Source organism: Microtus oregoni, unplaced genomic scaffold (assembly GCF_018167655.1).
Source record: "Microtus oregoni isolate MIOR12 unplaced genomic scaffold, Mior012 000024F_ref0000369, whole genome shotgun sequence".
NCBI classification, from domain to species: domain Eukaryota; kingdom Metazoa; phylum Chordata; class Mammalia; order Rodentia; family Cricetidae; genus Microtus; species Microtus oregoni.
In genome coordinates, this window is record NW_024543083.1 from 36,082,808 (window position 1) to 36,099,623 (window position 16,816).

The window sequence follows — 16,816 nt, forward strand, 5'->3', positions numbered from 1 at the left end:
GTCTCCTTAGTGAGTCATGGCTCAACACATGTTACAAGTCATATTGGTCACTCTTCCTTGCATGAACAAACGTTGGTAGTGGAAAGAATAATTGTTTTCTGGGCCTTTCTCAAGATAGAAAGAGACACAGAAGATCCTTTCTCCTTGCATAAAGATTTATAAGAGAATAAAAGAGACCCCTGGGATTGGAGGTGGAGGCTGTGCCTTATTTGATGTTGAATCTACAGAGTTCATTCTATCATTTATTATTGAGTTTGTGTTTAATGAACAGTTAATTCTAGTGAATAATTCAAAACTGAAAGCTAGTGATCATTTCAAGTCTAAGGGTTCTGAAAGATGGGTGGGAAAACACGATTTTATATTTAGCATTTAAGGAAATTGAGCAAACATATATTGTTCTGCATTGTATTTATGTTCTTGACGTATTAAGGTATGAACATCGTTCTCTACTCAGATGGTATATTTTTGTTAGAAAAATGGTTGATCATGGAGTTGCCTGAAACTTAAATCATTGTACAGCCCGTATAGACAGTGTTCCTAGACTTTGTGCCCTAATCGTTTTGAAGATGTTCCACTCTTGGCTAGATGCTGCTTTTTAGCAAATCTTTAAGTACCTTAATTTAACTGTGATTTTGATGCAACATTTTAAAAATGGGATTTGATGTTTATATTTTGTAGAAAATGGCTCTCTCTACATAGTAATGGATTACTGTGAAGGAGGAGATCTGTTTAAACGAATAAATGCTCAGAAAGGTGCTTTGTTTCAAGAAGATCAGGTGGGTTGGCACATAGGAGCTTGATTCCTACCCTGCTACCAAGAAGCAACTCAAAATGTGATTTTTGTATATAGTTATATATAGTTTTATATATAGTGAGGTGGGGGTGCAGAACAGAAGATGGAGTTTCATGTAGCCCAGGCTGGCCTGGTACTTCTGATCATTCACCTCTACCACTTCAGTGCTGAAACTATAGATGTATGCCACCACACCCAGCTAAATGTATTAATTTTTAAGTACAGATGCTATTTGTAATTGCTAGGGCAGGCTGATATTAGATTCAATATTTTAGTCTCATCTCTAATTTAACTACCATCTGATGGAGGAAGGTCATTGGTTAATTAATAACGAAACTGCTTGGCCCTGATAGGTTAGAACATAGGTGGGTGGAGTAAACAGAACAGAATGCTGGGAGGAAGAGGAAGTGAGGTAAGACACCTCAGACAGATGCCATGCAGCTCATCGCCAGGGCAGACGCAATGAAGCTCTGACCCAGGATGGACATAGGCTAGAATCTTCCCGGTAAGCGCACCTTGGGGTGCTACACACATTAATAGAAACGGGTAATCAAGATGTAAGTATTAGCCAGGAAGAAGCTAGAGCTAATGGGCCAGGCAGTGTTTAAATGAATACAATTTGTGTGTTGTTATTTCAGGGCATAAACTAGCCAGGCGGCCGGGAGCTGGGTGGCAGGAACGCAGCCCACAGCTCCTACTACAACCATCTTTGCTTAGTTTCCTATCTGTAATATATTCTTGTATGTATAGCTGTATCCCACATGCATATGTATGTGCATACATATAATGGTAACAATATTTAGATAATAATAATTGGGTTGCATACATGTATATGTGCATATATATGCATGCGTGTAACCTAATTATTATAACTGGTTATTCTGTGTTCTGCCAGTCTATCTTATCTTATTGCTGCCAGATGATATCTTCCCGAAGTACAGTCTTGCTAAATAACTCTAGCCCTGGAAGCCTTGCATTTGCAGCAGCATGACAGCTAATTTGACTACTGGAGTCTATTAAAGTATGTCCCACCTTACCTAAGCAGCCTCATTTTTAGTTTTTTCTTTTTTATAAATTTGTCTATCCCTTATCATTTATTTTAACATTTACTGAACATGAATTTTGTATTGTTGAACCTTGTATTTGTACATCTATCTCTTCCTCTTTGTTGTATTTTATTGTGATTATTTTTGTAACATCTCCCTTAATTGTCTTATTCTACTTTCATTATTTAAAGTTCAGCTCAAGTCCCAATTTCTTTAAGTTTTTCATAATTGGTTTTCTTTGGTCTTTTCTATTTAATTTCAAAGTGATCTTTTTTTCAGAGTCACACAATGAAGAACTGAAGTGGACAGGCATCTTTCCCTACTGGTCTATCACTGAGGTCACTACTTAGTTCATATATTCACTGTGTTATCTCTTTTCATCATCTCCAGGCGTGGCTGGTGCTTCTGTAGCTTTAAGATTAGCACATGACCTCTCTGGAGTCTCTGAGTTATTGTTCATTTCTCTAACAGTCTTTATCGCCCCAATCCAGCCCCCCTATCTTTGTTTAAAAATGAAATTTTATTACATCATAATTGTTTGCAAATAGCTTATGATTACTTTATTACTATGGTGGGAAAGTTAAGATAGAGACCATATGACTGTTAAGCCTCAGCGGTATACTCCCTTATTCCCCCTCTTTTGTTATTGTTTGTTTTGTTTTTTTGAAACAGGGTTTCTCTGAGTAGCCCTGGCTGTCCTGGAACTCACTCCGTGGCCCAGGGAGTACTCAGAGATCCTCCTGCCTCTGCCTCTTGAGTGCTGGGATCAAAGGTGTGTGCCACCCCCGCCCCAGCTTCTCTTACTCTTTACAGAATAAACTTGATGACTGTTAATTTGTGAGCTCTTTCAGTAACATTCTGCAAAGTTGATTCCTACACATCTCTGTGCTGCGTTCAATGACAAACAGAACAGGTGTGGGAAACGAGGTAACAGAGGAACTCTGTAGAGTAAGGTGGCGAGACTCCGGGATCACTTCCTTTCCACGCCAGTTTCCATGGCAGTTGTCTCCACTTAGCCTTCTCGTTGTCTTTCCCTTAGTCAGATGCATTTCCTCACAGGGATTTGTGAGTCTCTACCACTGTATGTACTCTTGAAGTCACTTTTTCTACTAGAATCCTATGTCTCTATGAAAAGGCATTTCCAATTTTATGCTATTCTCTCTCAGTAAATATCTAAAAAAATAATTAACTGAGAGGGTTTTTTAGTTTTAGTATTTGTTTTTATTATCTTTGGAAATAGGGCTTTTATCGTGTGTGTGACTTGAAACTAGTAAGCCTTCTGCTGCCACCTCACATGAGGGCGTGTTTCATTAGAGAACTATTTTAAAATTAATTTTCTGTGACTTTAAATGTACTATTTGTTCCTTAAGAATACTGAAAGCACGTGTAACAAGTAAAGCTGTTTACACGTTATTCTGCAGTCCACTTCTGTAATGTTGACCCTGTTTACGGATTCCCTTTTCTTCGCTCTTCCTTCTGTCTGTGTGCTCACACAGGCACACACTGTAAGTACAAGTGCCTAGCTGATCCAGTTCAGATGGGATATAAGCATGTGCTTTTTCAAAACTGGGAGTGCGCTATACATACTGTTCTGCCACATCTGTGTTCAGTTGACAGTGTTGAGTTCTGTACACAGAGTTGTTTCCTTCTCAGTGGCTGCATAGTACAGGGGTATCAATAATTTATCAGTCCCCTTAATGGACATGTAGATTGTTTAATAAACAAGTAGTACTAAAACATACGCCCCTTGTATACATATTTTGACATTTCTGATACTATATCTGTAATAAATCTGAATTTGCAATTACTAGTTTAAAAGACATGTGAATTTTTAGTTTCTGTGTTTTATCAAATGATTACCACCTCCTCACAGAGGAAATATGAAAATGAGATAGGTATGCATTGTATTACATTCTGAGCCATCTCACGTTACAGTGGGATATTCCCTAGTTCCCTGGTTACTATTTTTTTTTTATTTGTTTGTTTGTTTTCAAGACAGGGTTTCTCTGTAGCTTTGGTGCCTGTCCTGGAACTCACTCTGTAGACCAGGCTGGCCTCAAACTCACAGTGCTGGGATTAAAGGCGTGAGCCATCACTGCCCAGCTCCTGGTTGCTATTTTTAACTTGGAAAGTTAGTATTTCCTGTATGTGTTTATCGTCCTTTGTTCCTTTGTGTCATTGGTCTTTCTGGTCTCTGTCATCTCTTGTGATAGTCACTGGCCTTTCCCCAGGGATGTGAAAGAACTTCTGCACATTTGAGAATTAGCAACCTATCAGTTACGTTCAAGGATTTTTCTCTAATTGTTATTAAACTTGACCATATATTTTGCTACAAAGATGTTGTAAATTTTGTATAGCAAAGTTACCGTGGGACTTTGGAGAGGGGTATTTTTGTGTTCTGTTTTGAAAATCATGTGTCAGTCAAAATTATGAAAATTGACCAATGTTTTGTTTTATTATTATGTTTAATAATACTGTCTAATTGTAATTATTTTGGCATGAAGAGGTGAGGTAGAAATTGTTTTCCTTCTAACTGACAATTCCAGAGACTATTTATCAGTGGTGAATACGGTTAGAGGTATTTGGTAGATGCCTTCTAAATTTTTATCTTGATACTTTTTTTGGTAACTTTTAATTATATTGAAAAGAGACAGAAAAAAGATAAACTTACCAAACTTACCCACCTAGCACTAATCCATAATAAAGTATAAATGATTTATACTTTTCATTCATTTCTTTCTATACTTTGCAGTGTGTAACATATTTAGTATGCGTTATACACTATTTCTCTTTGTCAGTTGGCTTGAATACCTACTAATGTTAGTATTGGCAAAGTACAAAGAAATTGTAGCCTAAATGTTCTTAATGTGATGTTTCTCTCTAGATTTTGGACTGGTTTGTACAGATATGTTTGGCTTTGAAGCATGTACATGATAGAAAAATTCTTCACCGAGACATAAAGTCACAGGTATGTTCTTTATAGTTTGCCACAGGTTCTCACAGTCTTGCTAAGTCAGCCTGGAGCTCTAGCCAAAGCTGGCTTAGATTCTCCGGGGTCTTCAGACCTTAGCATCCTGGTGCTGGTTTAGCGGTGTGAGTCTACACACCAGGCAGTAACTTCTCCATTTCTGGAAACAGCAGCCCTGTCCTTTCAGTCAGTCCTGCTCATGCAGATACTTGATATCCCATCTTTTCCCCATAGTATTTTATACTCTCCTTCGTTCTCATAGAATAAATGAAAAACAATGTATGGAAGTTAATTGTATTTTTAAAGATTTTGCATGTCCTTTTCCCTTTTCTCTAAATAATGATAATTCGGATGTAAATTTCTAGACATGGATTGTTTTTCTACAAAATTGTAAGATATGGTAATTTGTTTTTTTGGTATCAAGACTTGACATTCAGAAATTTAAAGCCATTATGATTTTTTTTTTCTGAAAGATTGAGATTCACTTTGTGCCTTTTGGTCTGAAATTTTGCCAAGTAGTGTATTAAGTTAATTTTTTATTCACTACACCGTGCCTTTTGTGTGTGTGAGAATCTGTATTGGCTAGAAATATCCTGGAGATCTTGGTCTCTGGATTTTCTTTTAAATAAATCTAAATACATCACTTCAAATGTTGTCTTTGTTCTTTCATATCTTTCTCATTATGTCTTCATTGGCTATTAAGTTAATTATTTTTCCCAGTTAAGTAGGTTTATGCTTCTTCCTTTTGCCTTTTTCTTCTGTTTGGTGTCAGGATCATACCCAGAGCTTGCTAGGAAAGCACTCAACTTGACTCTCTGTCTCCAGCCCCCAGCCCCTTTGAAATTTTCTGTAAGTTAGTATTTGTCTCCTCCTCACAGTTTTTACTATAATGACCATTTTTTAAAGAAAAATAATGGGATTCAGCTTTATCTATATCTGTCCTTAGTTGTGTTTCATTTCTTCATGTTTTCTCTTTTTATTGGATGTTCCTTGTCATTTCTTGCCCTCGCCCTGATATTTTCTTTCTGTAGCACGTGCTGGTCTTGAGTTCTTCCATTCTTGCTTGAACCTCAAGAATGTGGGGATTTCAGGCTCCTTGCAGTTTGTAAGCATATTTACAGTTAATGTTTTATCATACTGCTTTAGGACTTTGTTTTTGAGTGTCTCATTCCAGAGACCAGGCTGGCCTTGAACTTGTGGTCACCTTCCTGCTTCTTTGTGCTGAGTGTTGGGATTATGGGCATGCACTGCTCTCTTGGGCTGAGGAGTTGGATTTGTAGTGAATTCTCCTCACATTCATGATTTCATTGGTTTTTGATTAGATTTCTTCATGTCTAAGGATTATTTTTAGAGTATTCATGCATATCTCTCTCTTCTGTTGGTGTGTGTGGCATGAGAGTGTTGGGGAGCAGGGTGATTCGATGCTGGTAATCAAACCTCTGTCCCAGCTTTGATTTTACACTCCTCTTTGGTTTTCACTGGAGCTCTCTCAGCTCCCAGAAAGGGGATGGAGGAGTTCAGTTATGTCATAGCTCTCCCTGTCTGCCTGTCCTCTTGCCTTCTTTGGCCTGCAGATTGCTGTGGAGTTAATATTCCCAGGGTGCATGATTGGAAGAGCTATCTGGTAGTTCATGCTTCATCTTTCCTGTATCCCTCTCCATCTTCTGCCACAAATTCCTCTTCTGTCATTTTACTAATTCTAGTCAACCCTACTGTCATCTTGGCATCACACATTGTATGTACCTGATGCAAGTCTCATGACTGCTAGAAAATTTAATTCCTGTTACCCCATTAACTTGCTTTTTTACTCTTTCATAGTTTAGGAATCTGTAAAAAAATATTTCTAATTTTTTTCTTACCAGGTGTTATAGATCCCAGCAGCATTGAAACACTGTATTTATAAATAAAATATAATTGAGCAAATTGTTAAAAATAGGGTGTTTCATGACCCTTGTTGGAAACGCTTAAGGTTAATTTGTTATATTTAAGCCAATTAGAATTTTAGGCAGATTTTTTTTGGGAGGGGGCAGGGTTATTCCAAATTAATCTTTTAAAAATTTTATTGTAATGCATTTACCTATTATAAAATTTATCTGTTTAAAATATACATAGAATGGCAAGAGAGCTCATTGGGTAAAGATATTTGCTGCTAAGCTTGATTGAGTTCAGTTCTTGGAACCCACATCGTACAGGAACAGGACTGACACCCACAAGTTGTCCTGTGAACTTCAGGCAGATGCTACAACAAATACAGACATTCTCATTCTCTCTCTCTCTCTCTCTCTCTCCCCTCCCTCCCTCTCCCTCCCTCTCTCCCTCTCCTCATCTGTCCGTCTGTCCATCTGTATGTAGTTTACTGACTTTAGTATATATACTGAATTTTTTTCTCTCCAAACGAGTACCGTGTGCCCGTTCCCAGTCACACTTATTCCTTATCCATGGAGACCATTGCAACCACTGATGGTCTTTCTGTCTGTATATCTGTATTCAGGACATTTAAATGAAACTCTGATAACATGTGCTTTTTGGTATTAAAACTGGATTATTTGCCTGGTGTGGTAGTCCACACATTATTCCCAGCACTCAAGAGGCAAAAGTGGGTAAATTTCTGTGAGTTCTAGGCCATCCTGGTCTACATAGTGAATCCCAAGCCAGCTAAGGCTCCATAGTGAGACTCTGTCTAAAAGCAACAACAAAGTGCACTATTGTCATTTTGGGAGATGGGTATTGAGGCAGTGTCTCCCGTAGGCCACCATGACTTTTGAACCTAACGTATAGCCAAGGGTGATCTTGAGTTTTAGATCTCTTTCCAATGCCTCTCTGGTACCAGGATTAAGGAGACATGTTCTACCATAGCAGCCTTGACTTTCTGGGTTTTTTTTTTTTTTGGTACAGTTGATGCATAAACTTTTATTCATAAAATAAGTTTTTATAAAATCTGTTTTAAATACAGATAATTTTCTTTCATTCTGTGGGTATCCATTTTCTTTTACTAAAAAGTCTGTTTGCATTGTGTGTGTGTGTGTGTGTGTGTGTGGTATGCACATGTGCTAAGGCAGGCAGGCAGGCAGAGGGTAGCAGACAACTGTCAGGAATTGGTTCTCCTTTCATCATGGTCAGACTCAGATGTCAGGCTTGGCAGCAGGCACCTTAACCAGTTGAACCATCTCACTGGCCCCATCTTTGTTTCATTGGCAGTGTCGTACGGTGTGCAAAGTTTTTAGCTTTAACAAAAGCCAATTTTTCTTTCCTTTCAGTTTTTGTTTGAAGTTATTACAAAAGCATGACGATTTATTCCTGTTTATAGTTGTAGTTCTTATAGTCTGTAATCCAATTTGAGTTAGTTTTTGCGTATTCATGGGAATATCTAGTTATTCTAGAGTAATTTTTAATTGGATTCATTTTTCCAAAAAACAATATCTTATAAAAATAACTGGACTGAAATGATGCTTTTTTTTGTTCTCTCTCTCTCTCTTTCTCTCTCTCTCTCTTTCTCTCTCTCTCTCTATCTATCTCTATCTCTCTATCTCTATCATAGAACATATTTCTAACCAAAGATGGGACAGTGCAGCTTGGAGATTTTGGAATTGCTCGAGTTCTTAATAGGTAACATAACACCATTAAGTATTGTTTTGATATAATGTCCTCAGTCAAATTGAATCTGCTGTGGTATATATGCAATAACTTATAATATTTCTCTCTTCTTTAACAATTTTATTGTTCTAGTACTGTAGAACTGGCTCGAACTTGCATAGGGACTCCATATTACCTGTCTCCTGAAATCTGCGAAAACAAGCCTTACAATAATAAAAGGTATTTAGAGTGACACTCAACACATATGTTTGATTTAAATCTTTCTGTCACACTCTTTTAATAACGTTGAGAATACTATTCTAATATGAGTAATGTATGTGTAACCATGTATATCTTTAGATTTTTAGTATATGATGAGGGATTTGTAAAAGCTCTCTCTCATTGGGAGAACTTGTCCAAGCATCACTTTGCCAGAGTTAGGAATAGAGTGCTCTCTTTGGTCTTTCGCTTTGTCATAGTCATTTTCTATGGAACTGTAGCTAATCGTATAGAGTGCATGCTATATTCTCAATAAAGAAACCAAATTCAGAGGGACACACCAACGTGCTTGAATGCCTCAGCCTGCGATGGATCAGTTTAGCCGGGGCACTGGGACTGATAGGACAGGGTCTCAGGAATAGGTGGATAAGGAGTCAGAAAACGACAAACAGACACAAGACTCAAAGGAATAACATCTGAATGTGTCTTTACTAGGCATGAGGCTCATCCTTTATATAGAAAAGATTGCTTAACAGCATGTATTGTTTTTTTTCATGCAGTACAGATTATTCTTAGAGTCATTATACAAGATACATGAGAATAGATTTTCATCAGACAGATGTCCCTGATGTGAGTCTGCGGTTGGTCATGCTAGACATGGCTTGGCATTAGTTTCAATATAAATCTTTATCTAGGCTCTGAGTTCATGGCATTTTGAGCTAAGGGGAAGCAGTTGTGGTTAACAGTCACGTAGTCTACAGTCTTTCTATATTTCTGCAATCTGTGCAGAAGAACTTCTTCTTTCCTTCTCCATATTTCTAACTCCTTTTCAAACCTTCCCCCCAAACCAATCTCAAGACGTTGCAGGCATTTCTCTCTCTCTCCTATCCTTATACCCTTTTTGCTGAATCTGTCTTAATTGCTTAACTACGTTTGCCTTTTGTTCTTTATTTACTAAGCACCAGATTAAACCTGGAAACCTTTTTGCCTTGAATGTTCACCCATCTTCCCCCATTAGCATCATATCCTCCTGTATATGGCAGTGGCTCATCAGTAGACTCTAGAAACTTAAGCACACTGTCTTCCCTTCCAGAAGAAACCAGACTGTTTTCCTTAGAACATAAGCAGATTATGCCAAAAGTGCAAGGGCTCAATGCAGGAAGCACAGCACACACACATCTTCTCTGCGGGCATGCTTTCTTGAAGCTTGTGCCATGTCTTTCCCGAGAGATCATGCAGACTCCGCAGGAGGGGGCATGACGTCAGCCTCCTAGTCATCTAAGCTGCTAGAAGATTGTGTGGTATGCCATTGAGGACAGTTCCGTAATTGAACAACAGTGACCGTTTCCTCCCCTTTCCGAGCAGGGGAGGTCCCATCCATACACACTGTTTGGTTTGCTGTCATACTTGATTGTAGTAAATGAATGTTTCTCATTTTGTAGTGTCTTTAAAATTGAGTAAAGCATGTTGAATTTTGTAAAATAAATAAATGACGTTTTTATACTGTTCTTTAAAAAATTAAATTTCTTTAATGAAATTTTGAAGTAATTGCTTAGGCAACCCTTATTTTTGTGATTCGAGATACCTGCTTTTATTATCTAGTTTGAAATTTTAGGTTAAAATGCTTTGTAAAGCACATATTTTCCCTAAGGATTCTCTTACTATTTGTTTGCTTTAAGTGAAAAAAAATCAAATATATTTTGATATTAAAAAGAAATTTCTTTTTTTTCTTCCCAGTGACATCTGGGCTTTGGGCTGTGTCCTCTATGAGTTGTGTACACTTAAACACGCAGTAAGTCAATGTTGTGATGTCTCCAGAGCTGTGGCATCTTCTGGAGAATGCTTACAGGAGGAGGTTCTGTTTTCTGAACTAGACTGACTGAGTCTCATTGTGTGTCTGCTGGTACTCTATTTTGTGCTCCCACAAACGTTGTTTTTCATACTCAAACAGATCTCATTCCCCTTCTGTAAACTTATTTACTATGAATTTGATATTTTCCCTAATACTTTTGTTAGTTTCATGTTAGCAAGTTCTTTCAAAACACCTATATTCAGCTGAGTGTGATGGAAAAGCCTGTACTCTCAGCATTTGGGAGACTGAGGGCAGAAGAATGGAAAGTTCAGGGCCTGTCTGGATTAGCTAGCAGTATTTTGTGTGAAAAACTACAAAATAAATTAAAAGTATTCAAATTCTTTGAGATTGTTATTGAAAGTTATTTAAAGAATTTTATTTTCTGTGACAACCAGAGCATTTTTGTTAAAAATGAACTGAGTTCAACATAGAAAAGGAAAACAATAAAAGAATTTTGTTCAGTGTATTTTTCAAGTAGTGTGTGTGTGTGTGTGTGGTTTGCTGTGTTTGTTGTGTGTGGTGTATGTACTTGATAATGGGAATATGCATGTGTGCTGTGTGTGTGAAGTTGGAGGTGCCCAGGGTGGCCCGAGGTCAATGTCTGGTGTCTGTCTTGTTTACGCGCCATCTTTATCTTTGCGACAGGCTCACAGAACCTGCTCATTGTTTTGACTTTAGTGAATTTCTACCCACAGCCTAGCCCAGTGGAGAGTACAGAACCATCCACTTTTACATGTGTGTGTTCTGGGGTTCTGAACCCACATCCTTGTGCTCACACAGCAGGCATTTTACTAACCAAGGCTCTCCCAGCATGTTACCAAGTAATTGTGTCACATGAAGTACCTTTGTATTATTTCCAATTTCACCATTGGCATATATTTTAAATAATAGCAAATATGCCAAAAAGTGAGAGTTCTTGTCAAAATATATTTAATTTTAATAATTTTTTTTTTTTTTGAGACAGGGTTTCTCTGTAGCTTTGGTGCCTGTCCTGGAACTAGCTCTTGTAGACCAGGCAGTAATTTTTTTAGTTTTATACCCTCTTTTTTCAAGCCTGTTTCCTTCACTGATTAAACAGTACTGTATTTTCAAACTCGAGAAAAACACATAAAATCATAAAGCAGTAAATCAGTTCTGTAAGTAATTCCAACAAGAAACAACTGTGTGTATTTGTCATTTTCCCCTAATCTTTATTCTAATTTATTTATAAATTGAATTACTCTTCTCCAATAATTTGCTTGTATTATATGAATACATATAATTTATAGCCTGTTTTTATTGTTTAACATTACTTGAAGTTTTTTTATTATTGTTTTCTTGAGGTATTTTTACATTGATATGAGTATGTATGTATGTATAATGAAAGTGCATTGCGTTTACATGAATGCACATATATTTGGAGGTCAGAAGAGTGTGTCTAAAGGCTGCTCTGAGCTACCTGATGTCTGTGTCCAGAACCACACTGAGGTTCTCTGGAAGAGCAGAAAGCTCTGGATGTGGCCTAAGAGAAAGTAGTTAGGTGTTCTCTTAGGTCTTTCCTTATTTTGCCCAAATGTTTTTTGCTTAGTAGTTAACTAGTTGTTAGAGCAGAGGCAGAAGAAACCAGGTCTTAAATGAACATCACTAGGTTGCATAACTTTTTTTTATCTTGATTATTGTTGTGTCTTATAAAATCATTGTTAATATTTATACCTCACCTCTTAGCATGTTGCACAAATAATTAGATCTTACTCTAAGCGCAAGTTTTAATATTTTACTTTTGAAATTTTAAGTCATTAGGTAAAGTCTGCAGGAAGTATGCTGATTGCATTACTTAGGAGAGGATTGTATTTCCATTCCGTATTAGTGGGAAAAGAGCTATTGCTTGTTACTGATAACCCCCATTTCAGTTTCTTTGTGGTTTATATATGTGCATCTGTTTTCTGGATTTTAGTTTGAAGCTGGGAACATGAAAAACCTGGTACTGAAGATAATATCTGGATCCTTTCCTCCTGTATCCCTGCACTATTCCTATGATCTCCGCAGTTTGCTCTCCCAGCTATTTAAAAGGAATCCTAGGGATAGACCATCAGTCAACTCCATATTGGAGAAGGGTTTTATAGCTAAACGAATCGAAAAGTTTCTCTCACCTCAGGTATGTGTCACCGGTACCCCTAAAGTTAAACGATAAGGTTCTGGTACCTAACAGAAGGGCCATAGCAGTCACCACAGTGCCTGGGCCAACAGGCCCTTCTCAGACTGCATTGGTGCCTCTTTCCTTTCCCTTGGTTTCTAATTGAAATTATCAACCCTTTTTGTGCTTCACTTTTCTTACTTGTAAGCTATAAGCTAAGGGATATAGCCATATTGTGGGTGGCTTGAGAATTAAATAATACTGTGCATACAATGCTTAATGTCTAGCATTACATGCATATTCAAAGTAGTTAATATATATCACTACCATGTATTATACTAGATAAATATAATATCAGCATAATTCCCATGATTATGACTGTATTTGACAAAATGGTTGGAAGCCATGATTCTATGGACTTGTATAAGCCCATATACTATATTACTGTATCTCATAAGTTTTCCTCTAGTTTTCAAATATAGGTACAAAACAAATACTAGTGGAGATAATTGAATTTCATTTGGCAGGTTTTATAAAATATTTTGTCAAGTCAGACGGCATTATTTATTGAAAAATGTGATCATCTGAAAATATAGTTACTTTTTAAGTTTATTGTGGCCATTTATTAATTTAATCAGTATTCCTTTTGTAAAACAGATATGTAACAAAACATAACCCTATTGCTGATATATGCTTCTGGTTTAAGAGAACATTCCTTAGAACAAATTCTTTTCAGAAAACAAGAGCTGTGCATTTAAATAATAATACTTAAAGAATGTATTAGTAAGCAAGAAGGCTAACTCAACTTGGAGGTTAAAAGTTACTGTATAAAACATGGCAACAATTTCTGAAATGTGTTTTACAAGACTTCTTTGTTAAAAATAATTCTTTCAAAGGCTGTTTAGATGTAATGTAGTGTTATTTTTTTTTGGCAGCTACCACATAACAAACAAAGGCTTCATTTAATCTCACTGAAGCTACCTCCCCCTTGCCAGTGTTGTTAGGGCATAGTCTCAAGGCTGAAACACTGGAATTCACCTCCTAGCAATAAAAGGGAAATTGTTAAAGCCTCAATTACCAAACATAATATGCAAAAGGGTGGCAGATTATGATAAGTAACAAACAGAGCATTTAATATTATGTGTTTGGTACGTGTAGCACCCATTCCTCACTGGTGTTTTCAGCACCACTTGAATTTATGAAAACTTGAATATTTTGTTCCTAAGATATATTTTCTATGTATCACTTGTTCATCAACATTCAACTGAGGTGCTTTGTGTTACGTCTTTTTTTTTGGTTTTTCGAGACAGGGTTTCTCCGTAGCTTTTTTGGTTCCTGTCCTGGAACTAGCTCTTGTAGACCAGGCTGGCCTCAAACTCAGAGATCTGCCTACCTCTGCCTCCTGAGAGCTAAGATTAAAGGCTTGCGCCACCACTGCCTGGTTCTTGTGCTACATACAAAAGGCTATAACTTCGAAACAGTTTATGAGCTATTTCTTCTGGTATCGTTATAGTAATGTATATTGTGCAGATTTATGTTTTCTCACTATGTCACTGCAAACCTATGATCCTTCTGTGTCTGCCTTTTGAATTCCTGGATTATAGTACAACGTTAATTTTTGAAACCATAGTTCTTTCAAAGCCATTGGCCAGAATTAAACATCAGTAGGGCTCAGTGCTCCTCCCTGTATCCTGATAGATTTCCCTGCATGTGACTTCACAAACTATGGGTAAGCTTCCTTTATTAGGAGTCCAGTCTCTGTCTAGTAGAGTGCTCTGAGGAGGAAAGTCTTCTATATCTTAGTCTAACATCACAGCTGCTGGTCACCTCTTGAACACTTAGAATGTGACCAGGGTGACAATAGCCACATACTGGTGATGGCTCTTAAATTGGACTGAATTCCCATAATATTCCAGGATCTTCTTGAGTTGTGAATATATGATCTCTCAATTCATCTGAACATTTACATAGAACAGAAAGATTTATATTTGAATAAATTATCCAATTTGAGGGCAAGTTGGAGATCATAAAACACCCATTGAGCCAAGCCTAGGACACAATCCTACAGTCTTAAGAGGTATTGAGAGACAGGAAGATCCCAAGTCCAAGATTAGCCTGGGCTACACAACAAGGCCCTGTCGCAAAATAAAAGGTTTAAAAACAAAAGGTGGGGTTGGTGTGCCATGAAGAGGACTCAGAAATTAGGTCACTGATAAAGTGCTTCTCCAGCACGTGTGAAGCCCTGCAGTCAATGCCCAGTTTCACAGAAATGGAACAGATCCCTCCACTTTTCTAAGAAACATAAATGCATGTGTTGTGCAGAGAAAGTGTTCTCACACACTTGCCCTGAACTGCCTTGGAACCAGACTTCTCCTGTTTATCTTCTACTGCATTAGTTCTAAAATATAGCATACATAATCTCCTGAAGGACTTGCTGGGTTCATTCACTACTAGAGATGGTGTTGACTTTGAGACTGAATACTACTGCCATAGGGGTCTTCAGTAGAAAAGAATTATCTCAGGCTGGAGGTTTGTGCCTACTGGATGTCTTGTGTGCTGTCGAATAGTCTCTCCACTGTGCCTCACTTCTGTGGGAAAAATGAGAAAGTTTACTTGGCATTTTGCTCACCATCAATAAGATAAAAATAAACTCAAATTGAGGTAAATCTTCGTTGATATCATAGTTTTACACTGGAAAAAATGTACTTAAAATAGAGTAAATTACTTGTGGAAAATATAAATATTTGTCTCATGAAATATATTTATAAATGCTGAAGACTCAGTCAGGAATAGAATGTTTTTATGTTAATGAGACACTAAAAATATTTATCCGACGGCATGTTTGCAGATGTGTGTGAACTCATTGCAGGTGGGAAGTGATGCACAGTAAACTTAATGGTGTTCCCAAGAGAGTGGCTTTTGAAGTGACTCTTGAACAGTTTTGACACAGTTGAGGCTATGGATGCTTACAGAATGCAGTGATCCCTCCATAGTTCTTAAGTCACTAAGATATGGAAAAGGCCAATAATATGCGTACTGTGTTTTAGTCTAGCTTGAGAAAGACTGGAGAAGTAATAAAAATACATTAGTAAGAATAGCAGGGGTCCATGGTTATCAAGAAGAGAATATGCTGGGTGGATTGCTGAATTTTAATTCAGTTTATTACCAAGATCTTTATGACTGGAAGAAAAAATGCATTTTGGTAGATGACTAGGTTTTTTATTGTGCAGGAAACTGATTTATTTGTTTTGGTTTGATTTTTCAAGTCAAGGTTGCATTGGATAGTCTTGGATGTCCTGGAACTCACTCTTAGACCAGGCTGATCTCAATCTCAGAGATCCTCCTGCTTCTGCCTCCAGAGTGCTGGGACTAAAGGTGTGCACCACTACACTCAGAGGTGATATCTTTTTAACATTGTTTTTTTTTTTCTCTCTCTTTCATTCTAAGCTTATTGCAGAAGAATTTTGTCTAAAAACATTTTCAAAATTGGGACCACAGCTTCTACCAGGTAAATCAGCTTCTGTTTTCTATCTTGTTTACATGAACCCTGACTTGAAGATTTTTCTTTTGAGAATGTTGTCAAGAATGTTATCAAATGCCTGCACTAAGGTGTAATTCTTTATTAAAACATTTTCCTTTGATAAATATTTTATATTCTAAATTTTTAACTGGAAATGATAATGGTAATGTGTACTCAGGAAGTCCTCCTGTATTTAGATTTTTCTCCCCTAAAGTGCTTGGGATGAAACACAGGACTTAAATGGTGGTCAACACACTCTTTTTACTTCGAGAAGCCAGTGTTGGAATTAGGAAGGAAAAATAAAGTTGTACAAGGAGTTACATGAATGAAATCTTCAGTAATATAGGAGTAAAATAAGAGGATGTTGTGGGTAGGCTCTTAAATGCTTTGTGGGTTCCATCACCTTCCTTAAACTAGAGGGAGCCTTGACATAGAGCCCAGGAAGTAAGGTGCAGTAAGTAGCCCTCCGTCTTCTCTTACTATAATGGATGAGAACAGTTTATGTCTTTCTCTTGAGAATGTTCATTTTGATGTTTTGGTGACTCCAGTCCCTTTTTCTGGTATGCATAGCACTTTCTTTACAATTTTATTAGTTCAGTTTGCTTTTTCATTTTGTTTTTAAAACGGGGTATCTTTTCCTGTAGGTCAGGCTGGCCTTGGACTCACAGAAATTTCTCTGCCTCTGAGATTAAAGGTCTTTTGTTGTTTTCATAAACTTAGCCAAGTTACACA

The 16,816-nt window shown here is 37.3% G+C and overlaps 1 protein-coding gene across 9 annotated transcripts in view; it reads left to right on the top strand.

Moving 5' to 3' along the window:
• The window catches only part of Nek1 (NIMA related kinase 1), a 554,120-nt gene that overhangs the window by 12,700 nt on the left and 524,604 nt on the right, over positions 1–16,816 (top strand). For 8 of the 9 annotated variants that reach the window (XR_005976286.1, XM_041673744.1, XM_041673745.1 and 5 more), the window contains exons 4-10: positions 679–776; positions 4,724–4,807; positions 8,346–8,413; positions 8,534–8,620; positions 10,337–10,391; positions 12,385–12,585; positions 16,012–16,072. Coding sequence is in view for 8 of the 9 variants with exons in the window: in XM_041673744.1 (XP_041529678.1) it covers positions 679–776; positions 4,724–4,807; positions 8,346–8,413; positions 8,534–8,620; positions 10,337–10,391; positions 12,385–12,585; positions 16,012–16,072 (654 nt within the window). In the remaining variant the exon portion in view is untranslated. The remainder of the gene's footprint in view (positions 1–678; positions 777–4,723; positions 4,808–8,345; positions 8,414–8,533; positions 8,621–10,336; positions 10,392–12,384; positions 12,586–16,011; positions 16,073–16,816) is intronic. The other variant, XM_041673740.1, reaches the window with a different exon arrangement.